The sequence below is a fragment of the Pogona vitticeps genome, chromosome 2 (assembly GCF_051106095.1).
Source record: "Pogona vitticeps strain Pit_001003342236 chromosome 2, PviZW2.1, whole genome shotgun sequence".
In the NCBI taxonomy this organism is placed as follows: domain Eukaryota; kingdom Metazoa; phylum Chordata; class Lepidosauria; order Squamata; family Agamidae; genus Pogona; species Pogona vitticeps.
In genome coordinates this window covers 10036255-10064183 of record NC_135784.1, presented here as the reverse complement: position 1 = coordinate 10064183, position 27929 = coordinate 10036255, and the positions used below count along the sequence as shown (strand labels likewise).

At 44.7% G+C, this 27929-nt stretch overlaps 1 protein-coding gene across 14 annotated transcripts in view; it reads right to left on the bottom strand.

The window, feature by feature from the left end:
* LOC140703769 (uncharacterized) overlaps window positions 1–27929 on the bottom strand; it is a 132189-nt gene that overhangs the window by 102232 nt on the left and 2028 nt on the right. For 3 of the 14 annotated variants that reach the window (XM_078387562.1, XM_078387563.1, XM_078387561.1), the window contains exons 3-6: window positions 27598–27663; window positions 19234–26968; window positions 19070–19157; window positions 3991–6597 (exon numbers count right to left, since the gene is read on the bottom strand). In XM_078387562.1, the coding sequence (XP_078243688.1) occupies window positions 4757–6597; window positions 19070–19115 (1887 nt within the window). In that variant the 5' untranslated portion in view covers window positions 19116–19157; window positions 19234–26968; window positions 27598–27663 and the 3' untranslated portion in view covers window positions 3991–4756. Of the gene's footprint in view, window positions 1–3990; window positions 6598–9960; window positions 10017–11546; window positions 17102–18653; window positions 18727–19069; window positions 19158–19233; window positions 26969–27597; window positions 27664–27929 lie in introns of those variants that run through there. The other 11 variants (XM_078387566.1, XM_078387564.1, XM_078387567.1 and 8 more) reach the window with 9 other exon arrangements.

The following is a 27929-nucleotide window of genomic DNA, read 5'->3' as shown; positions in this document are numbered from 1 at the left end:
GAAACTTCAGGTGGTGCAGAAAGCAGCAGCCAGACTACTTAGTGGAGTGAGAAAATTCCAGCATATTTCACCCACTCTGGCCGCACTGCATTGGCTGCCCATCTGCTTCCGCATCGATTTCAAAGTGTTGATGCTTACATACAAAGCCCTAAACGGTTTAGGGCCTCGATACTTGGCAGAATGCCTACTCCACCAAGATTTACCCGTGTCACTCACGCAAGCCAGGAGGTAAGGCCGAGGAGCCTAACGCCGAGGGAGGCCCGGAAGGAAAAGACAAGAAATCGGGCCTTGTCGGAGGTGGCGCCTCGCCTCTGGAACAACCAACCTCCTGAGATTTGTGTGGCTCCCTCGCCGGGTAAAAACATGGATGTTTCGGCAGGCCTTCCCTCCAGTCAATCCCTGATGTCCTTTTTCTCTATTCCTCATTGTTTGTTCTCAGTTTTCGTAATCTATACTCTATGTAACTCGTTTTATATATATTTATTGTTTTCTATTATGTTGTTAGCCACCTAGAGTGGTCTTAACCGACCAGATAGGCAGGATATAAATTAAACAAACAAACAAACAAATAAATAAATAAGAATGCTTCTGTATTTCAAAATTACCGCCTTTGTAAATGCAAAAATGGAAGACCTGAATCTCAGGTGACACAAATAAAACAGAACTGTGTGTTTTTCAAAAGTGCTTTATTCAGACACAGTAGAATTTTTTATAATCCAAACCTTTAATCGCTAATAAGGGATCCAGTAGAAATGTCTCATCTGTTGGCTTCCATAGTCTATTTTAAAAAGTATAGGCCTTTTGAGAGGTTTCTAAGCATTTCATAATTTTCTTTATGTACAAGAGACTTGTAGGGGCTCCTAAGGTGTACAGGGGCTTGGAAAAACCCAAAGCCCCATGGTAGTAGCCTTTGGGGTGCAAACACCTTTTGGGTCTCCCTGCCTCCTTTTGGCTTGTCTCGGGAATTTGGTTTTCTTTGTTCTCCATCATCTCCAATGCACCACAACCTCTGCAAAGAACGGTCAGCGTGCACAGATCTCTCCAAAATCAATGCTGTGCCCTTTCCCTAACCAAGAGGCCTAAGGGCATGTCAGGGCATGCCCTGCGGCAGCCCCTTTTTCTAGCCAAGCCCCTTTAGCTGCTCCCCATTGGCCTACAGGTCCGCGGGGTGACAAGATCCTTCAGGGGGCCAATCCTCAGGCCGCTCTCTGGTCACGGGGACCCCGGACTCTAGGAAACCCTCCTATAGGTCCACAGTGACCTCCACAGCCCCTGACATCACCTCAAAACCCACCCCTTCCACTTGAAGGGGCCTGGGTCGAACCTTGACCTGGAAGGCCCACCTTATAGGGGTGTTGTAGCTGTCAAAACAGCGTTTGATGAATGCTATGCCCTTCTACTACTTATTAGTACAAAATGGGAAACACTTTCACGGGCCTTCAAATTCAACATAAAAAGGATCTGATTTATTTGCTCCATAAAGGAGGCCACCATGGTGTATCTGCCTTGGTAGGGGATTTGTTGAAAGAAATCGATGCTCAATGTCCTTGGTATCCAGAAGAGGGCAGCCTTAAGCTTTCAGATTGGGATAACATTGGGAATAAATTCCACAAAGACCCTGTTGCTCCAGTTAAAGTCCTCCATACATGGCATCTTTTCTGGGACCCGATTTCAAAAATCACGAAACCTTTGTTAGCCCAGTCCTTGGCTAACCTTCCAACAGCCCCTCAGATTTTGCCACCCTCTAAGCCACCAGATTTCCATGAAAACAGAAACAATCCTCCTTCCTATGAAGGTCCTGCCACTTTTCCAACAGCCCCTTCTCCCCTTTCTCCTCCCCCTCTTCATTCAGCAGTGCAGCAAATATTATCTGATGTTATGGCCCAAGGAAGCCTGGAGGATATTGCTGCCACCTTGCCTCTTATGTTTGTCTGTCCCATGGTTCATAACAATCAGGGACAGCATGTCCATGAAAGTCTTCCCGTTGCCACATTTAAAGAGTTGGAAAAAGTGTAGTTGAAAACAGTCACCATAGCAGTTTTACTCTTAAGCTGGTTGATGGGCTACGAGGAACTGGAAATCTTATTCCAGCTGACTGGAAAGTTTTGGTTAAAGCAATGCTCACTCCTGCCCAATATGTAGGGGTGGAAAGATGCCGATACTATTCTGGCCATGGATAATCTACAAAACATTATTGCTGTCTGCAGATCTGCTAAATGGAGATGGACTCTTTATCACCATGGCACAGCAGATTACCATCCCTAGCAGGGGACTGGCACAAGTGGCTGACATTCTTAGAGCAGCCTGGTTAAAAATCCCAGACAAAGGTACCCCTTTAGGGTCTTTTGCTAACCTCCAGCAAGGTCCTACAGAGGACTATATGTCTTTCATTAACAAAAGAGTGATTGAGCGGCAGGTGAAGAATACTGAGGCCACTGATATTTTGATGAAATAGCTGGCACTTGAAAATGTTAATATGGATTGTAAAACGGCCCTTCAGGCTATTTACAACAAACCTGAGACTGCCATTACTGCCATGTTAAAATTGGGTCAGAATATCTGGACAGAAACTCACAAGACACAGCTTTTGGCCATAGCCATGGTTACCTCTTGGAACCCTGCCTAAGATCGTAGATTTTTTCCTGTGGCAAGGAAGGGCACTTCAGATGGGAATGCAGATAACCCCCCCAAAGTAATAAACAACCTTCTAAAAAATGTCCCTGGTGTCAGAAAGGTTATCATTAGGCCAATCAATGCCAGTCTATTCCAACACCAGGAAACTCCAAATCGAGTGGACCTCCAGCCCCGGATCCAGTGGGAGGAACTCAGTGAATACTACCCCACTTCAAGAAATCCCACTTCCTACTGTTAAAAGAGCTGCTCATGATCTGATCACAGCTGAAGAGGTCGCCTATCAATTCCTTCTCGCTGTCTACAAAGTCAAAACAGTACATCGTGGACCAATACTCAAAGACACTGTGGTAATCAGCATCCTATCTGTTTCTCTCATAACATATTGTACAATCATGCTAAGTCAATAAAAAGAGCCCTTGGGGCATTGTCAGCAGGCTCCGCTGGCTCGGAAAACTGCTGTCAATTCCTTTGTTCTCTCTCTCCAAAGCAATTAGCCTTTCCTTTGTTCCGTCATCACCACAAATAATATGTCTGATATTTTCACGAAATGGTTAACAACTGAAAAACTTGTGTATATATGTAATCAGATGAGTTTAAACAATATATAAATTTAAGGAGGAATGTCAGGATTTATTCCTAACAAGTAAACAATGGGTTAAATTTAATATTGTTGGGTGAATGTAAAGTTAATATAAAATGGATGACTGATGACATGCAGCTGGTTAACTACATTCAACTGCTTTGTGTATCGTGATAGGCTGCTCTTACTAAATAAGCAAAAGAGTAAGAACAGCACATTGTCACATAGTAGTGAGTCTGGTGGCCTTTACTTTACTTCTTTAAATGTCTATGTTGCTCTAAGAGATACATGCGCAAGCTATGTATATAATAACATGTATATATGTCTGATCTATGCTGACAAATAATATATGGAGACTGAATATATTATGTCATACATTTTTATCAAACTCTCTTGGTGTTTTTCCTAAATCCTCCGCATCTTTACTCTGCTTATTAGAAGGGAGGATTTGAAGCTGCCTGATAAGGGACTCTGTTTAACGAGTTATCTTGAGCCCAAGGTTTGTCTTCATCAACAGAGTGCTCTTGGAGTTTCAATATCCAAATGCTGACCCCAAACTTCTGGAGAGCAAACGCCACATCTGTTTTTGGAGTTGGCACTCAGCCAACACTCCGTGAGGTTTCCCCTCCTCTTCTCAGGAAAGGACAAGAATCCAGTTGGGTTCAGCCCAACTTTCTCTGTCAGATAGACAACCAGTGACGAAGAGTTTGAAGTTCATCTGGGTATCTCATAAGAAGTCTTTTCATTGTTGCAATGATTCCGGGCAATTCCAAAACTTGTTAATTCTGTACAAGCTCATTTATTTACATAATTTCTAGATTTCATACTTAAATATACCAAATCCAAGAAATATGTAAGACAGTCTTACAGGCGTGAAGAAAAAACTGTTGGTACAGATCTTCAAATCCAAAAGTCCTCCAATTATGGAAAAACTGCAGGCTTACTTAAACTACATACTTGCACCTTGTAAAAAGTTGGAGAAATTTATATTTAGATAGTAGGGAAAATTTGTGTTTGAATCTAAAATACAAACACATTAAAACACTGGAGCTCATAATCTAGAAAGAGAGAGAATACATCTTTAGAACAATTCAAACTTCCTAAGAATACAAAGATAAAAAGGAAAAAAAACCTTATATTTTCTATGAAAGACATGCAACAGTATTTAAACTTTAAAAATATATACAAAGTAAAAAGGCACAATTTGGTGTGTTGTTAACACAGAGAAAATTTTGTTCTCACCCAGCCGTGTGTAAAATCCATTGCTGGCCGTCACTCCCTCACGATTATCTTTCTACCAAGGACTTTCACTCGGCATCAGTTCCATTGTCTGTTGTACTCCAAGATAACACTATGTCTAAAGCTCTTTCCACATTCCATGCATTTATGTGGTTTCTCCCCAGTGTGAGTCCTTTGATGTAACTTAAGGTGATCACTCTGGCTAAAACTCTTTCCACATTCCATGCATTTATGTGGTTTCTCCCCAGTGTGAGTTCTTTGATGTGACCTAAGGTGAGTACTCCGACTGAAGCTCTTTCTACATTACATACATTTATGTGGTTTCTCCCCAGTGTGTGTCCTTTGATGTATTCTAAGGGCGCCACTGCTATTAAAGCTCTTTCCACATCTCATGCATTTATGTGGTTTCTCCCCAGTGTGAGTTCTTTGATGTAACTTAAGGGAAGCACTGTGACTAAAACTCTCTCCACATTCTAAGCATTTATGTGGTTTCTCCCCAGTGTGAGTTCTTTCATGTGACCTAAGGTGACCACTATCAATAAAGTTCTTCCCACATTCCAAGCATTTATGTGGTTTCTCCCCAGTGTGAGTTCTTTGATGTGACCGAAGGTTACCACTGAGACTAAAGCTCTTTCCACATTCTGTGCATTCATGTGGTTTCTCCCCAGTGTGAGTTCTTTCATGTAACCTAAGGTGACTAATCTGACTAAAGCTCTTTCCACATTCCAAACATTTATGAGGTTTTAACCCAGTGTGAATTCTTTCATGTAACCCAAGGTTACCTCTTTGACTAAAGCTCTTTCCACACTCCAAGCATTTATGTGGTTTCTCCCCAGTGTGAATTCTTTCATGTGACCCAAGGTTACCTCTTTGACTAAAACTCTTTCCACATTCCAAGCATTTATGTGGTTTCTCCCCAGTGTGTATTCTTTCATGTTTCCTAAGGTCACTACTTGAAATAAAGTTCCTTCCACATTCCATGCATTTATGTGGTTTCTCCCCAGTGTGACTTCTTTCATGTGACCTAAGGTTACCTCTTTGACTAAAGCTCTTTCCACATTCCAAGCATTTATATGGTTTCTCCCCAGTGTGAGTTTTTTGATGTGACCTAAGGTTACTACTGCAACTAAAGCTCCTTCCACATTCCATGCATTTATGTGGTTTCTCCCCAGTGTGAGTTCTTTCATGTGAGCTAAGGATACCAATGTGACTAAAGCTCTTTCCACATTCAAAGCATTTATGTTCTTTCTCCCCAATGTGAGTCCTTTCATGTGACCTAAGGTGACCACTCTGACTAAAGCTCTTTCCACATTCCAAGCATTTATGTGGTTTCTCCCCAGTGTGAGTTCTTTCATGTGACCTAAGGTGACCAGTCTGACTAAAACTCTTTCCACATTCCAAGCATTTATATGGTTTCTCCCCTGTGTGAGTTCTTTCATGTGACCTAAGGTGACCACTATCACTAAAGCTCTTCCCACATTGCATGCATTTATGTGGTTTCTCCCCAGTGTGAGTTCTTTGATGTGACCTAAGGTTACCACTCAGACTAAAGCTCTTTTCACATTCCATGCATTTATGTGGTTTCTCCCCAGTGTGAGTTCTTTCATGTCTCATAAGGTGACCACTCTGACTAAAACTCTTTCCACATTCCATGCATTTATGTGGTTTCTCCCCAGTGTGAGTTCTTTGATGTATCCTAAGGGCACTACTGCTACTAAAGCTCTTCCCACATTCCATGCATTTATGTGGTTTCTCACCTGTGTGAGTTCTTTCATGTGACCTAAGGTGACCACTATCACTAAAGCTCTTCCAACATTGCATGCATTTATGTGGTTTCTCCCCAGTGTGAGTTCTTTGATGTGACTTAAGGTGACTACTCTGATTGAAGCTCTTTCCACATTCCATGCATTTATGTGGTTTCTCCCCAGTGTGAGTTCTTTGATGTAATCTAAGGACACCACTCTGACTAAAGCTCTTTCCACATTCCAAGCATTTACATGGTTTCTCCCCTGCATCAGTCCTTTCATGTGAAGTCCATGCTTGCCCACTCCGATTTTCAATTCTCTGTTTTCTTGTTTGTTTATCAGTTCCTGCCCAGCTTGCCTTAGATGTTGCTGAGCAATTCTTCTCCTCCTGTTCATCATCTTGTAGATTAGAAAAAGAAGAGAAACAACCAAAATCAGCAGGAATAAGGAATAATGTGTTCGTACTCTGCCTGAGTCATGAAGGAGGAAAGAAAGACAGCCAAAAAGGTGAAGGAAGAGAATCAGGGAGGGGATGAGGCCAGACTGGAGATTGTTCCTTTTGGCTTCAGGTTGGAAGGGCTCTTCACTGAGGGACCTTTTTGAGGGAGGAGTAATGCCTAAATAAGTACATAAAATTCAAAGTATATTAACTTTTTTCCTTCTCAAATTCTCCCCAATGATTTTCCTTAAGTTTCCAGAAAATTAAAAAGGAATTTCTCAAAGTTCATTAAAGAGGAAACAAATAATTAATGGATTGTTTAGCAAATATGAATAACAAGAGGGAAAGAAGGACAGTGTTAGAAAGGAAGAGTAAAAGTGGATGAATGTGATGCAGCTAGATTATTGGACTCAAGAAAGTGTAAAAAGCAGTTAGTGATCAATGCCAGGAACTGACAATGTCTGCAGAGATTATTATTCAGAGGGAAAAGGAAAGGACAGGTCCATGAAAGGGAAGGGATGTAGAATTTATAAAATGCTATTACGGGTAGAGAATCATTAGGAATTTCTGAAAACAGGATAGGAAGCAGAGATGGTCAGGGAATTAGGTACTGAGGTAATAGAATCTTAGAACTACAGAGTTGGAAGTGCCAACCTTTGGCTCCAGAGTTAGATACCTAAACCAATGTGCATGGAAAGACGGGGGGAAGAATGAGAATAAAAGCAAAAATTTCTACATTGAAATTGAGAAGGTATTTGACCCTAGCAAAATTAAATACAGTGGTGCCTCGCTAGACGATTGCTTTGTTTAATGACGAATTTGCATAACGATTAGTTTTCCGGAGTGATCTTGTGCTCCGTTTAATGATGTTTCCTATGGGCGATTTTCACTCTACGATAGCGGGGACCTTGCCTCGTAAGACGGTTAATTTTCGGGTCCCTGTGTTTTGCTTCAGGATGGTTTTGACAGCTCGGCTTCGCTTCGCTAAATGGGTGTTTGAATGGTCGCTGTTTCTGTAGACGGCTGTGTTCGCTTGGGAAACGCGTTTCGCTTAACGATGTTTTCTATGGCGTTTTTCGCTTTACGATGGTAATCCGTTCTCATTGGAACGGATTATCAGGGTTGCAATGCATTTCAATGGAAAACTGTGTTTCGCTTAACGACGAAATCGCTTGACAGCGATTTTTGCGGAACGCATTAACCTTGTCTTGCGAGGCAACACGGTATTACAAATTCTAAATGCTGCATATTACAGTAATATCTGTGTTTACGACATCAAAGTCTCCTCCAGTACATTACGTCATGCAAAAAAATACATAAACCGGAACGCAGATTGCCATAGCTACAAACTTTCAGATGCAGGGAAATTTCCCTCACAAAGCGAAAAAAACAGGGGAAAATGACCATAAACTGATGCATCATTTCAAACTGATTTCTGTTCATAAACCAGAAATCACGTAAACCGAGGCATACGTTAATTGAGATACTACTGTACCTCAAAGGTAGTGTTCTCAGAAGTGCTACCTGTTCCACGTGCAGAGCCAGCAGACAGGCGGAGCTCAGGGGTCTCAGTGTGTCGATGAGACGGGGGTGTCAAGGCAAAGAGGTTAGAAATATTTGGCACTGGTTAATGTCTTCGGACAAGGCGGGCAAGAGGGATGGGCTTCACTTGAATGAACACGGAACTGAACTGCTGGCACGTAACATTAAAAAGGTGGCAGAGCAGCTTTTAAACTGAATCCAGGGGGAAAGCCGACATGTGCCAAGCAGCATTCATTTCAGGACTCCTCATGCCTATGGAATGAGGGTGGAGAGAGTAGAGAACTACAAAGTGATGACAGTGTAGGAATTAGGACTGGAAGCGTGATGGGATGGGATTGTTGGTCCACTGGAAGGAGAAGCAAAAAGCAGCCCTTCTTGGGGGACCCCCATACGCAGGTGCTTTTATGCAAATGCCCAAAGTGTCTGAGCAAAGATGGGAGAGCTGGAACATGTGGTGGCTAGGGATAACACTGATATAGTGGCCATAACGGAAACCTTGCGGAATTCAGAGAACCAGTGGGATGCTGCAATCCCATACTATAAACTCTATATGAGGGATGGGGAGGCGCATGTTGGAGGCGGGGAGGACATCTAGGTCAAAGAAGTGGTAGAATCCAGCAGAATGGAGATGGGCGGTGAGTCAGACTCCATCATAGAATCACTGTGGGTTAAACTGCGAGGCCCAAGGAGCAATGTGGTGGTGGGAAGGGGATGCTATCATCCACCAGATCAAAATATTGAGGGGGAAATGTGGGGAAAAACTTGAGGGGGAAAATTTGAAATGCAGAGAGAAATCAGGGAGGTGTTCAAAAGGGACAGTATTGTGATCATGGGGAACAATTATCCCTACATTGTCTGTGCCAATGTGTGCTTGGGTCAAGAAAGAGAGACCGAGTTTCTTGACATGCTAAATGATTGTGCCTTCGAGCAATTTCTCATGGAGCTCACAGGAGAAGTAACTGTGGATCTAATATTGTGCAGTACTCAGGACCTGGTTAGGGACAGGAATGTCACTGAGTCGCTAGGGAATAGTGACCATGCTGCCATCTCTTTTGCCATGCATGTTGGGGGGAGACTGTCAAGCAAATCTGACACAAAACCCCTTGATTTCTGAAGGGTGGACTTCCCTCAGACGAGGAAGCTAGTTAGAAAGAAGTTGAAAGAGACGGTTAAAAACAAATCTCCCCGGAGTGCTTGGAGTCTATTAAAATAAAAAAGGAGGGTCAACTAAGTCCAAGAATGCCAGAATGGTTAACGAGGAAAGTTCATGAGGTGTTAACGGTAAAGAAGGGGTCCTTCCGTAAATGGAAATTATTCCCAAATACAGAAAATAAAAAGGAACACAAACTCTGGCAAAAGAAATGTAAGATGATGATACGAAAGGCAAAGAAAGACATTGTGGAACATGTGGCCAGCAACATAAAGGGTAATAAGAAAAGCTTCTTTAAATATTTTAGAAATAGGAAATTTGCCACAGAAGCAGCTGGCCCTCTGGGCGGTGAGGGAGGGAAAAGGGAGGGAAACGGGGGACTTGGAGATTGCAGAGAAATTAAATGAGTTTTTTGCATCTGTCTTCACAACAGACGACTTTGGTGCGATTCCACTGCCCGAACGGCCCTTCTTGACTAATGAATTAAATCAGATACAAGTTATTCTCCTCGAGCCACAGATGTCACCAGGAGGTCTTCTCCGGAGGCCTCGAAATGGTCAACAGGGACTCAAATGGGAAGGAGCTTTCTTCCAGCAGTAGAGGCAGCAGAAAGATACAAAGATATTCACACCTTGGCAGAATTTGTATAGAACACTTCAGGAGCCATAGATCTCTTGGAGACTGTCACTATGGAGATACAAGCAAAAATGAAGGTTGAAATAGTTTCCCTGAAGAATATGGTTTTGCAACAGAGGTTAGCCACTGATAAGATGCTCCTGCATCATGGCAGTCTTTGTGTGTATATAAATCAGGCACGTTATATGTACCAGGACGCCTGAAAAGGACTAGTATGGAATCATGATGCATTAGCTGGTTCTAAAATCTGCTATTAAGGGACAAGTGTTAAGACCTTCAGATTTCCACCACAAAGTCCATCGAACCACTTGATAAAATTGAAGCATTTGACGAATTAATGGAACATCTCCACTGTGAATTAGGACAAACTCCTTCAGCCCAAAGGTGCTACAATCACTCAAAACAAAGAACTTTGGTTTGATCGTGACTATAGGGATTTGAAAGTACAATTGCGCCATTCATATAGGGAATTTAGGAAGACTGACTCTGCCCAAGATTGGCAAAAATATCTCTCCCTAAAAACTCAATTAAGGAATTGTGTAAAAGAAAAAAGGAAGAATTTTATTATGGAGCAATGGAGCAAGCTCCAACAGGCAGTGACCCAAAAAACAATAGACTATTTAGGGCCATCGTGGCCGGCACCTCCAGGATGGAAGTACAAGACCCGGCTAACTCCACAAAGATGGGTCCAATATTTTTCAGACCTTCATGTGGACAAAGATGTAGCTGTTAGACCCTCTACTCCCTTTGCTCTGTCTGATCTTCCTGTTTATCCACCACTAACCATAGAAGAGACCAAAGAGCTAATCACTCAGTTACAAGCTGGAAAAGCAGCTGGCCTCCAATGCCATCCCACCGGACTTACTGAAATGGAACCGGACTGGTGGGCTTCCCTTTTCACAGCTATAGCTGATACTGGGATCTTGCCAATGCAATTCTTGCCTCCATTTATAAAAGGGGGGGGACCCCCACCTCCCAGAAAACTTCAGTAATTATCAGTAATTGAGAAACTCTATGCAAAACAGCTACTAATTAAACTTAATTCCTGGATCAATAATCAGCCACTGCTTGGCCCTGAGCAAGCTGGTTTCAGGAAAGGTAAGGCCATAGTAGATAACTGCTTAATATTTTCCCATTTTATTAACAAAACAGTCAAGCATGAAAATTCTAAATTGTTTGTAGCTTTCCTTGACTTAAAGGCAGCTTTCGATTTGGTAGACAGAGAGATTCTCTTGGAAAAACATGAAAATATAAGCGTAGCTAAAAGACTCCTTTCCCTCATAAGAATTTTATACTCTGGCACAACATTCAGGACAGATCCTGAAGCTGAGGCTCCAGTACTTTGGCCATCTCATGAGAAGAAAAGAGTCCTTGGAAAAAACCCTGATGTTAGGAAGGTGTGACGGCAAGAGGAGAATGGGACGACCGAGGATGAGATGGCTGGACAGTGTCTGCGAAGCAACCAACATGAACCTAACACAACTCCGGGAGGCAGTAGAAGACAGGAGGGCCTGGCGTGCTCTGGTCCATGGGGTCACGAAGAGTCGGACACGACTAAACGACTAAACACACACACACAACATGCCACGTTCAGCCTCTTGGGAACGTGAGTTATCTTGTCAATTTCCAACCAACAAGGGAGTGAAGCAAGGCTGCATTCTTGCTCCCTCCTTATTCAACCTATTTACGAATGACCCAGCCCTCTTTCTAGCCAGTGTGGAGGGTCATCCACCAAAACTGGGGATGCATTGTGCCCCATTATTGCTTTATGTGGATGATGCTGTTATCATCTTGCACTCCCATCCAGGTTTGAAATGTTTAATTAACAGAACTGTGGAATACCTGGACAAAAACAAAATGCAACTAAATTTTAATGAACTTTGGTTTTCTCAAAGTCATGGAATCAATTTCAATGGAATATGAATGGGCACAAAATTGAATAGGTGAAAGATTATAAATACCTAGGCATCCTGTTCCATTACAAACATTCCTGGTCTCCCCATCGCAAAATGGTTATAAATGTAGCTAGGTTCACTGGTCAGGCAATACTTCGTTTCTATTATAATTATGGCAATTGTTATGTTCTGGTGGCTTTACAGGTTTTTAAATCCTAAATTATCCCACAAATATCGTATGGCATCTCAATCTGATCAAATGCCATGGATAGGTGAATTGAACGGATACAATCTCAATTCTTTCGTAAAGTGCTAGGGCTACCAAATTGTGTTCCCTACTCGATGCTTTGTCTAGAATCCGGATTTTCCTGTTTGGAAACGATAGCCTGACTGAGATCATTTCAATTCTGGCTAAAACTTTTCTAAAACTCTGACCCAGATAGTTTATTATATCAACTATTTCTGGACTCTAAACCTCCCTTTGGGACGACTGCCCTTTTTAAAAAACTGAAATGGTTTGGCTTAGATAATGACTCCTTGGGCTCACTAAATCAAGGGCAAGCCTTCCAAATGATCAAAAGAAGGATTTTGGACATTGAATTCCAGGAACTATGGAACGCAGCCAATAAGACCTCTTCACCACTGTTTTCCCACATCCCCTTTAAACCAGCTGCTTTCCTTTCCCTCCTTAAGTGTCCACAAAAACACAGGTCCTTCTCCCTAGCCAGGTGCAATGTCATCCCTGCAGCCTTACTATATGGTAGGTTCAAAGGAATCCCGTACCGCAAAAGACATTTTTCATGCGAGCAGCGTGAATTGAAAACTCTTGCCCACATGTTTCGGCGCTGTCCACTCCACCAGAGTGATTGCTCCAAATTTGTGGCACCGACCCTGTCAATATTGGAGGGGAAATCTGATGTGCACAAAGTCCATTTTATGTTATCTGTGGAGGTGCCTGACATTCTGGAAAGAATTGCAGATGTCATCAGCTCAAAGATGAGAAAGTGAAGTCTTGCTTTCAATTAAATGTTTTTGGGGAACTGTCTGCTTTCCTCCCTCTGGGATTTTATATATGTGGAGCACTTAATGAACCAGTTTGGTTATGATTTATTCTCTTTAATGCCTATAAAGGTTGTTCTGTCTGTCTGTTAGCAGACTTGATTGGCAGGAATTCTGATGATAGGGATAGAACTTACAAAGAGATGAATTCAGGTTCATGGGGTTGGTCTTGGATAACTTCATGGATGCTGGATTTCTCGACCCTGCCATATATCTTGTAATTGAAATTGTGGCTCTTATTATTTGGGATTATGTCTAGAATTTTGCCTCTCTGTGTTGCTTTATCTTGAACTGCAAGAACAGAAACGGCTACACAAAGATGAGCAGATTTAAATTCAGTGTTGTTTCTATTGTTAGAAATTTAAAAGGGAGGAATGATACCTGGATATGGCCGGAATTGGTTTAATTCCTGGCCTTGAAGTAGAAAATTTTATTCTACATTTTATGTTTTAGCAACATTACTTCTCTCTTGACCTTTGTATTAAGTCAAATGCGTAAAGTGGGGTCTTGACTTGAGAACTTAATCCGTATTGGAAGGCGGTTCTCAAGTCAAAAAGTTCTCAGGTCAAATCTGCATTTCCCATAGGAATGCATTGAAAACCATTTGATCCATATCTGCTTTTTCCGTCCATAGAAACTAATGGGAAGCTGCTATTCCACCTTCGACCACTAGAGGGGGATATTTTGTTTCTTTTTTTCTTACATCAAGAAAGGTTCAGGGAAGGCAGGGAAAATACAGTCCAGGCAGCACAGTACCAGGCAGTCCGAAGACTGTCTCCCAATCCACTCTCTAAACGCTGGGAGGAGTGAGGAAGCAGACAGGCACCCTTTTCACTGCCCAACAGTTAACTGAAAGTTCACATTTTGCACTTTCCCTGCCTCCCACGTGGGTTTTTTTCAGTTTGTAACTCAAATCTAAGTACTTAAGGCAAGTCAATATTTTCCTATGAGAGCGCTTCTTAAGTCAAAATGTTCTTAACTCGAGTCGTTCTTAAGTCAAGACCCCACTGTATTGCACACCTTCCAGCCCCTCGCCTTTCAATTAGCAGATGGCCTAGTTAGGAATGCTACCCAGAGGCCAAGCACAGATAGAACACAGAATCAAGGAAAAGTGCAGTTGGACGGGGCCTAGAAGGCCATCAAATCCAACCCCCTGCTGAATGCAGGAATACAGTCAAAGCAGATCTGCCAGGTGATTATCTATGTTTTTCTTGAATGCTTCCAGTGTTGGAGCACTCCAAAATAGTCAAAACATAAAACCCAGCAGGGAGCCAGAGGTTGAAAGCTGTACATCTTGGCCCTGCTTAGTAACAGAAACAGATTAATAAGACAAGGAAGTTGGGATAAACTTTCTTCCAGACAGTGTGGTGCATCCTAAAAGAAGGTCATCAAGGGGAGGTGGGCACACCCCAAATATCTATAAGGGACCAATGTGTTTGTTTTCCACGTTTGTACTCAATTAGGTGACGTCATTTAGTCGTGTCCGACTCTTCATGACCCCATGGACCACAGCACGCCAGGCCCTCCTGTCTTCTACTGCCTCCCGGAGTTGGGTCATTCATTCTGGTAGCTTCGATGACATTGTCCAACCATCTCGTCCTCTGTTGTCCCCTTCTCCTCTTGCCCTCACACTTTCCTAACAGGTCTTTTCCAGGGAGTCTTCTCTTCTCATGAGATGGCCAAAGTATTGGAGCCTCAGCTTCAGGATCTGTCCTTCCAGTGAGCACTCAGGGTTGATTTCCTTTAGAATTGATAGATTAGTTCTCCTTGCAGTCCAGGGGACTCTCAGTCCAGGGGAGGATCCAAATATTAAGTAGATTTTAGCCAATGAGTTTGTAGAAATTTAAGATTCTGTTTATTATGGTATAAAGTTTCTGTACACGGTATTTTCAGGGTGTTCTCGGTATGGTTGAGAGGAGATGTCAATGGGCAATGTTCAGAATGGAGAGAGGGGAAGAGCAGTGTGCCTGGGGGATCTGTCCTGGGAGTGGTGCTTTTCAACCTGTGCATCAATGATCTAGAGACAGGGGTAAGCAGTGAGGTGGCCAAGTTGGTAGATGGCACAAAGCTTTTCTGGGTGGTGAAGACCAGAAGGGATTGTGAAGAGCTCCTGAACCAAACTGGGAGAATGGGTTGCAAAATGGCAAATACAGTTGTGAAGGAGAGAGAGTGTGTGTGCCGTCCTCCCCACCACAGAGAGCGGAAGAGGGCGAGAGATGCGTAGAAGGAATACTGGTGGATATAGAGCAGGAGCAAGTAGTGGAGAGAGAGAGAGAGAGTTTGGAGGTGTGTTTAGCAGATGAGAGGGGGAGGAGCTATACTTGATTATATGGGAGGCAGATATAAAAGAGTCAGAAGGCGCACAAAGTTTTAACGTTCTAACGGGCATACATCCTGACAAGAAGGGTCGGGCAGTAGACAGAGTGGAGTGCCGGAAAGGAGGGCTTTTCCACACTGCTTCGGGAGTTCCCAAATCTACAAGCTGGCGGTGGACTCCTACCAGACCTTACCGAGCTGCGCGCGAAGGAGGAAGGACTTGAACCTCTGGAAAAGATGGTAGTGGTGTTTCCACACAACCAACGTGGGGGGATGAGGGTGATCCATCCCAGTCCCTCTTTACTCCAACCACAACGAGAGGGAGACTGGGCACGACACCCATGCCATGGGACGGTGTGTGCGGTGAGGAGCACCCCCCTGAGGCCCATGACCGACAAGGAACAGTTTGATCCGGCCCCTCTATAGATATTCTTACGCCTGATGTTAAGGTGCGGCATTATCATCCGTTGCCGGAACTTAGTTTAATGGATCCGTTTGAGCCAATAAAGTTGAGTTTGTTTACAAATAAATCTAGTTGTGTTAAAAATAAGGAACAGCCTCCGACTCTCATTCTGCCACCAAGACAGGGGTCGTCCCCGGCAAACAACGAACCTAATCACAACAGTTCAGTATAAAAAAATGTAACTCAGCAGTCCCCACAGCCGGCATGAGCACTCGCCCACCCCTTCGCGTGGGCACTGGGGTGCAAGCGTGAAGATGTGGGGAGTGCTCACGCCGGCACGCACTCGTGTGCATAAAACAGCTGTGGGGAGGGGAGTGCATGCAGGGGCAGCCGATAGGTCTGTACAATCTGGTCTGGCTCAGCCCACGGACCGGCACCGGGCTATGGACTGGGGGTTGACGACCTATGATGTAAAGTACTGCACACTGGGACATAAAATCAAACATTTTTTTCATCATCTAATGGGTTCTGAGCTATCTGTGATGGATCAGGAAAGAGATCTGGTTGTGCTGGCGGACAGCTCAATGAAAGGGCCAACCCAGTGTATGGCAGCAGTAAAGAAGGCCAATTCCATACTTGGGATAATTAAAAAGGGGATTGAAAATAAAACAACCAACTTTATCCTGCCATTGCATAAGAGGCTGGTAAGGCCATACCTGCAGTATTGCGAACAGTTCTGGTCGACGCACCTCAAAAAGACAGAAAGGAACTGGAAAAGGTGCACTAGAGATTGAGTGAGATGATGACACGGCTGGGGCCGCTCCCTGATGAGGAAAGGCTACAGTGTTTGAGGCTCTTGAGTCTAGAGAAAAGGCGTCTGAGGGGGGACGTGACAGAGATCTATAAAATTCTGTAGGGGATGGATCAAGTGGATAAAGGGAAGCTCTTTTCCCCCTCACAAAATACTAGAACCAGGGGACATCCACTCCAATGGAGTGTTGGGATAGTGAGAACAGAGGAAAGAAAATATTTCTTTACCCAGCCTGCTGTTAGTCTGTGGAACTCCATGCTACAAAATGTGCTGGTCATATCTAACCTAGATGCCTTGAAAAGGGGTATTGGAGAGATTTCTGGAAGAAAAGTTTATCACAGGTGACAAGCCATAATGGGGATGTATAACCTCCAGGCTTCGAAGGAAGGGACCACAAAAGGTCAGATGCAGGGAAGGGGGATCGGGAGACAAGTCTCTCGTCATCCCATGTGGTCCCAAAGGCATCAGGTAGAGCCAATGTGAGATATAGGAGGCTGGACTAGATGGGCCTTTGGCCTGATCCATAAGGGCTCTTCTGTTTATTACATTATATTATATCTCTGGAGCCAACTGCCTCTGAACAGGAAAAGCTGCTAGCTTCCCTTCCACTCTAAAGATGATATGAGTTAGGCCTCTGATGGCACCACGATGCCTGTGGAGGAAAAGACAGAGGAGAGCTGAATGAAGCCATTTCTCAGACTTTGACATCCATCACCATCACACACAAGGAAGGGAGAAGACGCTGATGTGTGACACCTTTTCTGAAGAAATACGTATTTTCTACACACAACTGGGCTTTGTAGCCCTAAAAGCAAAAGGAAAATTTGCCCCATTCTTTGTGGGGTGGGCCGATGGGCCACTTATTCACTTTCCTTCTTTGCTTCATTTTCCAGAGGGTGTTTTTCCTTTGTTTGTTTTGTTTTTACATTGAAAGGTACAAATGCCCAACAACCCCTTTCAATATGATCAGGAAGGTCGATTTAGGATTGCCACCTAAAGATGGGGTCCTTCCCTGGTCATGCTTAAAACCAATCAGACAAGAATGAAGGGAGTGTGTTTCTTCATTTCCTTTGTTTCAATGGGTCCGATCAAATCCCTGCTAACCAAATAAAGCAGCAGAAGCAACAGGAGGAGAAGGAGAAAACAGAATACCGGCCCAGGTCAAAGTGAAGGGGTATTTTTAACTCTCCAGCTATTTCTAACATCATTTTTAATTCCTTAATTTGGAATCACTCCTTTTTTCTTTCTAAATGGAGGAGACCCGCCAGCCAGCCTGTGGGAGTTTGTCAAGGTAACTCCGAGGTCAATCCATGGATTAAAGAGCCCTGCGATCACTGAGATTAATAATCGGATTGTTAATTTGCATTCCCAAAGTTCCCCAAGGCAGAAGTGGCGTCTTCAGTTCATTCTTCGGGATCCCAAAAGGAGGAAGAAGAGATTCACAAGAGCCCCATCAGAGAAAGGGGGCAAAAGGGTCCTACCCTTCGCCCAAAGAAAGCGGAGGGAGCCCAAGCCAGCAAAGAGGGGAAATGGGAGAAAGAAGGAAAGGTATTGCTAGAAGGGTGGGAATGTTTCTGGATGTAGAATGCATGGAGAGGATGATGATACCAAGAGAGGAGGCAGAACCAATACTCAGCCAGGAACCCTTTCCAGTGGGGCAATCGGGAGACATGAGGAAGGAGCCGGAGGTTAAGGGAAGAGCGAACACAAATAGGAAAGAAGGAAAGAGAGAAGGCAGAACAGAAGAATCTTCCCCCACATAGTGGGGTGGAATCGCCTCCCCAGAGGAGACGACTGGGGGGGGGAGAGTGGTGGACTGAGGAGACGCTACCCCTCTTGCATCTGCTCCTGACAGCCCCAAGGGAAGCCCCACAGAAAGAGCCTATTCTTGAGAACTGTAGCCTATTCTTGATAACATCCGTGTGTGGACCAATCTGGGGAGTGACAGGGCGTCCAGATAGGGGTGGAGCTGCGCAATTCATCTAAGAGGGAAGTGAGCCGATCGGACCACAGGCACCATCTGGTTCTCCATTGACCATGTTGGGTCCAGAAGAATGCCCAGCGAGTGCTGGGAACCATGCAAATCACAGACATCAGGGGAACCCAGTTGGAGCCCCCCCCCTGTTTTCTTTAGATTTAGCCTTAGTCTATTCTCCCTTTTATCCTCCTATTGAAGAAGAAGGTGGGAACAGAAATGATGTTACCTGTTAATCAATTATTATAGGAGTCTGAAGTACAGCTGGATGGTGCAAAGCAAAATTCCCCAGTCTGGATTGTCTGTTTAGGGGGAACAAGAAGGGAGCCTTGAAGGGGAATCCCCACACCCCAAATCAGGATGACCAAAGTTTGCCTTTTATCAAGAGGACCTGCCCTTGGTGAGCATGGGGTTTGGGGTGAGCAGGATTGAGATATTAAAAAAAACTAAGTAAGATGCAAAGCAAACCATACCCCAAAACATCACCGCTCTGCACATGTTCAAAGAAGAAGTGCAGTGTAGTGGATGGAGTACCAGAGTGGAAACCAGGAGACCTGGATTCAAATCCCTGCTGGGCCAGGGAAACTGAGAGGAGAGAGAGTGTGTGGCAAGGCTACTTAAGCCACCTCTTGAAATCTCACTTACCTTGCAAATGTTGGAAGGATCTCAGATTTGGTTCTTCGTTTTTCATCCCCAAAACAGCAAAGATAACTCAGCTCAGTCTCACCCCTTCCTAGGAGAAAAGAAAAACATCAGCCTGGAGGCTTCATGGATAAAGCAAATCAAAAACATTTTCTTCCGGGATGTACCTTCGTCATGTTTCTATTGAACGGGGCTCCATCCCCATCTCTCTCTCTCTCTTATTCAGGCAGCAGAACAAGACGAACACAAAAGCAGGCAGACAGGCAGGCAGGGGTATCTTCCCCCTGACACATGCGATGAAAGGAGCAGCATACAAGATGGGATGTCTCTCACTGTTCATTGAAAATATTTTTATCTTGCCTTATTCATTAAAAAAGACCCAAAATAGCTTACATCCATCAGCAAAAGGCAAAAGTGAAAAACAGCAAGACCACAAACATTAAAATGAATCAAACCAATGCTACACTAAAAATAGTAAACAAAATCAACATCTAGAAAACACCAGAGCCCCTGTGATGTAGTGGACCAGGGGTTGGACCGGACCCTCTATTGTCATGGGACCATTTGAAATTGTAATTGTGGTTCTTATTATTTTGAGATTATTTGTATGTGCTATATCTAGACTTTTGCCTCTGTGTATTGCCTATTCTTCAGGAAAAGCTAAACAAAGAGGAGCAGATCTAGATTCAGCGTTGTTTGTATTGTAAAAATTTTAAAAGGGGGGGAGTGATACCCGGATATAGCAGAAATTAATTTTATTCCTGGTCTTGTGGTAGAAAATCTTATTCTACATAATGTGTTTTTTCCAACATTACTTCTCTCTTGAGCTCTGTATTAAATGCCTATATTGCACACTTTCCACCCTTTCACCTTTCAATAAGTAGAGGGCCCATCTAGGAATGCTGCCTGGAGGCCAAACGTAGATAGAATCAGAGAATCATGGAAAGGTGAAGTTGCAAGGGGCCCACAAGGCCATCAAGTCCAACCCCCTGCTCAACGCAGGGATACAGTCAAAGCAGATCTGCCAGGTGATGATCCAAAAGAGTCGAAACATAAAACCCAGCAGGGAGCCGGAGGCTGAAGGCCATACATCGGGGTCCTGCTTGGACTTTGGTTCAGCTGATGAGGCGTCTTGTCTGACCTCTTGCTGGAGCTAAAATATTGGCTAGCGGGCTTGGTCCATAACAAAACGGTCAGTGCCAGAGGACTGGAGGATAGAACACTTCACGCCAATCTTTAAAAAGGGAAAGAGGGGGGAACCCAAGACACCACAGGCCTGTTAGCCTAAAGTCTGTCCCAGAGAAGACAGTGGAAAACCTCATCCAAGATAAAATCTTAAAATACACAGAACAACAAGCCTTGCTGAGGGAGAATCAGCATGGCTTTTGTAAGGGCAAGCCTTGCCTCACAAACCTTTTAGATCTCTTTGAAAAGCTCAAAAGCGGGCAAATCGGTGAATACTGTCTATCTGGATTTTCAGAAGACATTTGACACAATCACTCGCCGAAGTCTGCTGAAAAAACTCCACAGTCAGGGAATAAGAGGGCAAATCCCCTTATAGACTGAGAATTGGTTGAGAACCAGGAAACAGAATTGTCAATGGGCAATGTTCACAATGGTGAGAGGGGAAGAGCAGTGTGCCCCATGGATTTGTCCTGGGATCGGTGGTTTTCCACCTGTCCATCAATGACCTGGAGACAGGGATAAGCAGTGAGGTAGACAAGTTTTCACATGACATGAAGCTTTTCCGGGTGGTGAAGACCACAAGGGCTTGTGAAGAACTCCAGAAGGATCTCTCTAGACTGGAAGAATGGGCAGTAAAATGGCAAATGCATTTCAATATAAGAAAATTTAAGAAAATGTAATGTGGCAAAGGAGCTTGAGTAATTCAGAGAAGCTATGGGCTATGCCGTGCAGGGACACCCAAGACAGACAGGTCATAGTGGAGAGTTCTGACTAAATGCAATCCACCTGGAGTAGGAACTGGCAGGCCAATCCAGTATCTTTGGCAAGAAAATCTCATGAATAGAAACAAAAGGGTAAAAAATATGATGCTGGAAGATGAGAACCCTCAGGTTGGAAGGCGTCCAACATGCTACTGAGGAAGAGCGGAGGACAAGGACTAGTAGATCCAGAGCTAATGAAGTGGTTGTGCCAAAGCTGAAAGGATGCTCAGCTGTGGACATGCCTGGAAGTGAAATGAAAGTCCGATGCTGCAAAGAAAAATACTGTATAGGAACCTGGAATGTAAGATCTATGAACCTTGGAAAGCTGGATGCGGTCAAACAGGAGATGGTAAGAATAAACATTGACATCCTGGGTGTCAGTGAACTAAAATGGTTGGGAATGGGCGAATTCAATTCAGATGAATATCATATCCACTATTGTAGGCAAGAATCCCGTAGAAGGAATGGAGTAGCTCTCATAGTCAACAAAAGAGTGGGAAAAGCTGTAATGGGATATAATCTCAAAAATGATAGAATGATTTCAATACGAATCCAATGCAGACCTTTCAACATCACAGTAATCCATGTTTATGCACCAATCACCAATACTGAGGAGACTGAAATTGACCAATTTTATGAAGACTTACAACACCTTCTAGAACTGACATCAAAGAAAGATGTTCTTCTCATTCTAGGGGACTGGAATGCTAAAGTAGGGAGCCAAGAGATAAAAGGAACAACAGGGAAGTTTGGACTTGGAGTTCAGAACGAAGCGGGACAAAGGCTAATAGAGTTTTGTCAGGAGAACGAGCTGGTGATCACAAACACTCTCTTCCAACAACACAAGAGGCGATTCTACACATGGAAATCACCAGATGGGCATTATCGAAATCAGATTATGTTCTCTGCAGCCAAAGATGAAGAAGCTCTATACAGTCAGCAGAAACAAGACCTGGAGCTGATCGTGGATCTGATCATCAGCTTCTTATAGCAAAATTCAAGCTTAAACTGAAGAAACTTGGAAAACCTACTGGGCTAGTCAGGTATAATCTATTTATTTATTTATTTATTTATTTATTTGATTTATACCCCGCCTATCTGGTCCAAACGGACCACTCTAGGCGGCTAACAACCATAAAGATAATATAAACAACGAAGACAGACAATTCTAAAAGAAGGCACTACATTAAATCATATAATATACAAAACAAAAAACAAAAACAAAAAAAAGGGGGGTCAAGAGGAGTATGATGGAAAGGCCTGCCGGAACAACCAAGTCTTCAATTGCTTCTTGAAGGCACCCAGCGAGGGGGACCTGCGGATCACAGGAGGTAAGTTGTTCCAGAGGCGAGGAGCCACCGCCGAGAAGGCCCGATTTCTTGTCTTCTCCTTCCGGGCCTCCCTCGGCGTTAGGCTCCTCAACCTCACCTCCTGGCTCGCACGAGTGACACGGGTAGATCTTGGCGGGAGAAGGCGTTCCGCCAAGTATCGAGGCCCTAAACCGTTTAGGGCTTTATACGTGAGCATCAACACTTTGAAGTCGATGCGGAAACGGATGGGCAGCCAGTGCAAGGCGGCCAGAGTGGGTGAAATATGTTGGTATTTTTTCACACCACTGATTAATCTGGCCGCCGCATTCTGCACCACCTGTAGTTTCCGCAGCAACCCCAAAGGTAGCCCCACGTAGAGCGCATTACAGTGGTCTAATCTGGAGATTACGAGCGCATGTACCAAGGTACCAAGGTACAAATCCCTTATGAATACACATTGGAAGTGAAGAACAGATTTAAGGAACTCGATTTGGTGGATAGAGTGCCTGAAGAACTATGGATGGAGGCTCATAACATTGTACAGGAGGCAGCAACAAAACCATCCCAAAGAAAAACAAATGCAAAAAAGCAAAGCGGCTGTCCAACGAGGCCTTACAAATAGAAGTGAAGAGAAGGGAAACAAAATGCAATGGAAATAGGGAAAGTTACAGAAGATGGCATGCAGACTTCCAAAGAATAGCAAGGAGAGACAAGAGGGCCTTCTTAAATGAACAATGCAAAGAAATAGAGGAAAATAACAGAAAAGGAAAAACCAGAGATCTGTTCAGGAAAATTGGATATTAGAGGAACATTTTGTGCAAAGATGGACATGATAAAGGAAAAAAATGGTAGGGACCTCGCAGAAGCAGAGGACATAGAGAACAGAGGGCAAGAATACACAGAGGAATTATGTGGTGCTGGAGGAGACTCTTGAGAGTCCCCTGGACTGCAAAGAGAACAAATTTATCCATTTTGAAGGAAAGTAACCTTGAGTGCTCATTGGAAGGACAGATCCTGAAGCTGAGGCTCCAATACTTTGGCCATCTCATGAGAAGAGAAATCTCCCAGGAAAAGACGCTGATGTTAGGAAAGTGTGAAGGCAAGAGGAGAAGGGGACGATAGAGGATGAGATGGATGGACAGTGTCATCGAAGCTACCAACATGAATTTGACCCAACTCCGGGAGGCAGTGGAAGACAGGAGGGCCTGGCGTGCTCTGGTAGATGGGGTCACAGAGTTGGACATGAGTTACCGCAGAGACACACGCATTCAAATATATTTTGTTGTTAAATCACGTAAGTATTATTCATAGATTAGATTTTATTATATTGCACTCATTGCTTGGGTATTAAGTTTATTCATGGGCATCACTTTTCATATTAATAACTGTTAATCACTGGAATACTTTCAGATGACTGTCTGTTTATTATACTTCTATCTTTTAATCCATAAACCAATTATACCACATCGACTTTCCCTTCTCTCTCATAAAACTCTCAAAACCTCTCCTCTCATTCCCTCTCTGTCTCCCAACTGCCCGAATTGTTCCCTTGACTCCGCCCTCCTCTCCTCTCATAGGCTCCAGCTCTAGAGCTCCACCTGATGGACAGGTGGCACCTCGGCATTCCCCCACAGGAAGGTACTTCAAAATGGCGGATGCAGGGAAAGGGTCTCGGGAGACAGGGCTCTCCTCATCTGGTCTGGTCCCAAAGCCATCAGGTAGAGCCAATGTGAGATAGAGGAAGCTGGATCAGATGGGTCCTTGGCCTGATCCAGCAGGGCTCTTCTGTTAATTATGTTATATTATATCTCCAGAGCCAACAGCCTCTGAACAGGCAAAAACTGCCAGCCTTCCACCCCACCTCAAAGAAGAGACGATATGGGTAAGGGCTCTAATGCCGCCACAATGCCTATGGAGGGGGAGACAGCGGACGGCTGAAGGAATGCCGTTTCTCAGGCTTTGACATCCTTCACCATCAAACACAAGGAAGGGAGAAGAAGCTGATATGTGATACTCTTTCTGAAGAGAGACATGGATGTATTTTCTATACATCAGGGGTTCATAGTTCTTATCCTGGAGGAGGATGCAGACCTGGCATGCACTCATGTGTCTGCCCGGTTATGCTGTCCAACACCAGGGTAGACTGGAGGGACGCGGGGGGGGAGTTGCCATTGTTTATAAATCCACCTTAGAGGTTACTAGGCGCTCCTCGGTGGTAAAGCCAGGTCTGGAGGCTCTCCACGTGTCGATTGGGGCCAGGGACGGCATTGGGATATTGCTGGGCTACCGTGCTACTCGCGACCCAGCCATTTCCCTACCGGAGCTGGTGGACTTTGTCTCCGCAGCACTGCTGGGTTCCCCGAAGCTGTTGGTTTTGGGGGATTTCAATGTGCATGCGGGGGCAGAGACCTCTGGACCAGCTCTTGAGTTCTTGGAGACCATGGCCTTCTTGGACATGTCCCAACATGTCACCAGCCCCACCCACGTGGATGGCCACACATTCGACCTGTTTTTTTCCTCCAGTTGGAGCGAGAGTGGTCCGATGGTGACTGACCTCGAGTCGGTCCCTTTGTCATGGTCAGATTACCACCTAACAAAATGTAACCTCAACATGGCCCTCCCCCCTCACAGGGAGCAGGGACCTATTGTCATGGTCTGCCCTTGAAGGCTACTGGATCCGATTGGATTCCAGGATGCCATGAGAGGTGTTACGGCTGACCTGGCTGGTGCTCCTGTCGAGGCTCTGGCTGACAGCTGATTCGCCGCTGCAGCTAGAGCTGTAGAAACGGCATTGGTCACCCTGTGCGATGACTTACTGAGGGAGACCGACAGGGGAAAAGTGTCCCTGCTGGTCCTCCTTGACATCTCAGCGGCCTTTGATACCATTGACCACGGTATCCTCCTGGGGAGGCTCTCCGAGTTGGGAATTGGTGGCCTTGCACTGGCCTGGCTCTGTTGCTTCTTGGAGTACCGTCCCCAGAGAGTACAGCTTGGGGAGAGTGTCTCGCCCCTGTGGAGTCTCAATTGTGGGGTTCCACAGGGGACAATTATCTCCCCAATGCTGTTCAACATCTATATGAGGCCGCTGGGTGGCGTCATCAGGGGGTGTGGAGCCTTGTGTCATCAGTACGCTGATGACACTCAGCTGTACATCTCCTTTTCACCAACCGCAGGAGATGCCGTTCTGTACCTTCAGCACTGCCTGGGGGCCGTACTGCAATGGATGCAGCAGAACAGGCTGAGGCTGAACCCGGACAAGACGGGTGGGTGCCCCCACAGCTGGGGGTTTGGGAAACTCCCTCTCTTTCGGGGGTGACCCTCCCTGCCAAGGACGGGGTCCGCAGCTTGGGGATCCATCTAGACCCAGGCACTCACTATGGAAACCCAGGTGGTGTCGGCGGTCCGAACCGCCTTTTACCATCTTAGGCGGATAGCCCAGCTGCGGCCCTATCTCAATGTGGGGGCACTCACTACCTAGGTGCATGCACTCATAATCTCAAGATTAGAACACTGTAATACGCTTTACGTGGGGCTGCCTTTGAGGCTGCTGCGGAAACTTCAGGTGGTGCAGCGGCCAGACTTCTCAGTGGTGTGAAAAAATATCAATACATCTCACCCACTCTGGCCACATTGCATTGGCTGCCCATCTGTTTCCACATCGACTTCAAAGTGTTGATGCTTACGTATAAAGCCCTAAATGGTTTAGGGCCTCGATACTTGGCGGAACGCCTACTCCCACCAAGATCTACCCGTGTCACCCGCGCGAGTCAGGAGGTGAGGCTGAGGAGCCTAATGACGAGGGAAACCCGGAAGGAAAGGACAAGAAATTGGGCCTTCTCGGCGGTGGCTCCTTGCCTCTGGAATAATCTACCTCCTGATATTCGCGCGGCACCCTCGCTGGGTAGTTTTAAAAAGCAACTAAAAATACTGATGTTCCGGCAGGCTTTCCCCTCAATCAATTCTTGACCTCCCCTTCCTCTCTTCTCCCTACTCTTTGTCCCACCTTGTTGAAATTTTTTTATTTATGTAGTACTGTTTTTATATATATTGCTGTATGTTTTTTGTAAGCCGGCTAGAGTGGTCTTAACCGACTAAATAGGCGGGATATTAAATAAATAAATAAATAAATAAATAAATAAATAAATAAATAAATAAATAAATAAATATAGCCCTGAAAATAAAGGGAAAAAAGGTTTCCCTTCCTTTGGGGGTGGGCCAATGGGCTACTTATTCACTTTCCTTCTTTGCTTCATTTTTCAGAGGGTTAGCAGGGTGCTTCTTTTTTGTTTGTTTTGTTTTTACATCGAAAGGTACAAATGCCCAGTAACTCCTTTCAAGATGATCAGAGGGACTTACTTCCAATGAAAAAATTAGGATTCCAACCTAAACATTGGGTCTTCCTATAGTTGTGCTAAAAAGAGATCGGACAAGAATGAAGGGAGTGTGTTTCTTAATTTCATTTATTTCAACGGGTCTGATCAAAGCCCTGCTAACCGAATAAAGCAGCAGCAGCAACAGGAGAAGCCAGATTACCGGCCGGGGTCAAAGCGAAGGAGGACTTTCAATTCTCCAGCTATTTCTTGGATCATCTGTTAGGGGGAGGCACCAAAAACAACGACGTTCACAAGTGCTCAGAGTCCTGGATGCTGGAAACCAAGAAGAAACGTTAAGTTGTGTTTTATTTTCCCTCTTCCCATAATTGTCTTCTCCTTCCCAAGGGGCATCAGTGGAAAGGCCCCTGTTGGGACACGAAGAGAAAAGGAAGGAGATGAGAAGTAAGAAGGACCAGGAGCAGAGAGAGATAGAAGTGGAGGCCAGAACGGTAGAGGTGAAGAGAGCAAGATATTGCTAGAAAGGTGGGAATGTTTTTGGATGGAGAAAGCATGGATTCATATCTGTGAAAGGATGATGATACCAAGAGAAGAGGCAGGAAGGTGAAGAAACTGTCACTCAGCCAGGAAACCTTTCTATTGGGGTAAACAGGAGAGAAGATGATGGAGCCGAAAGGTAAGGGAAGAGCAGACGCAAACAGGAGAGGAGAAAAGAGAGAATGTGGAATGGAGGAACCTTCCCCCACGCAGGGGTGTGGAATCGCCTTCCCAGAGGAGACGACCGGAGGGGGAGAGCGGTGGACTGAGGAGACGCTGCCCCTCTTGCATCTGCTGGTGTCAGCTTCAAGGGAAAACCCCCCGAAAGAGAATTATGGTAGTCTATTCTTGTGGACCAATCCGGGGAGTGATTTTGAAGGAGAAGGTGGGAACAGAAATGACGTTACCTCTTAATCAATAGAGTCCGAAGTACATATTGGTGGTCCAAAGCAAAATTCCCCAGTCTGGATTGTCTGTTAAGGGGGAACAAGAAGGGAGCCTTGAAGGGAAACCGCACAAATCCCAAATCTGGATGACTAAGGCTTGACTGTTATCAACAGGACCTGCCTTTGGTGACCACAGGGTTTGGGGTGAGCAGGATTGAGATACTTAATAAAAAAACCTAAATAAAATGCAAAGAAAACCAAACACCGCCACTCTGCACATCTTCAGACAAGCAGTGTGGTGCCGTGGATGGAGTACCAAAGTGGAAACCAGAAGACCTGGATTCAAATCCCTG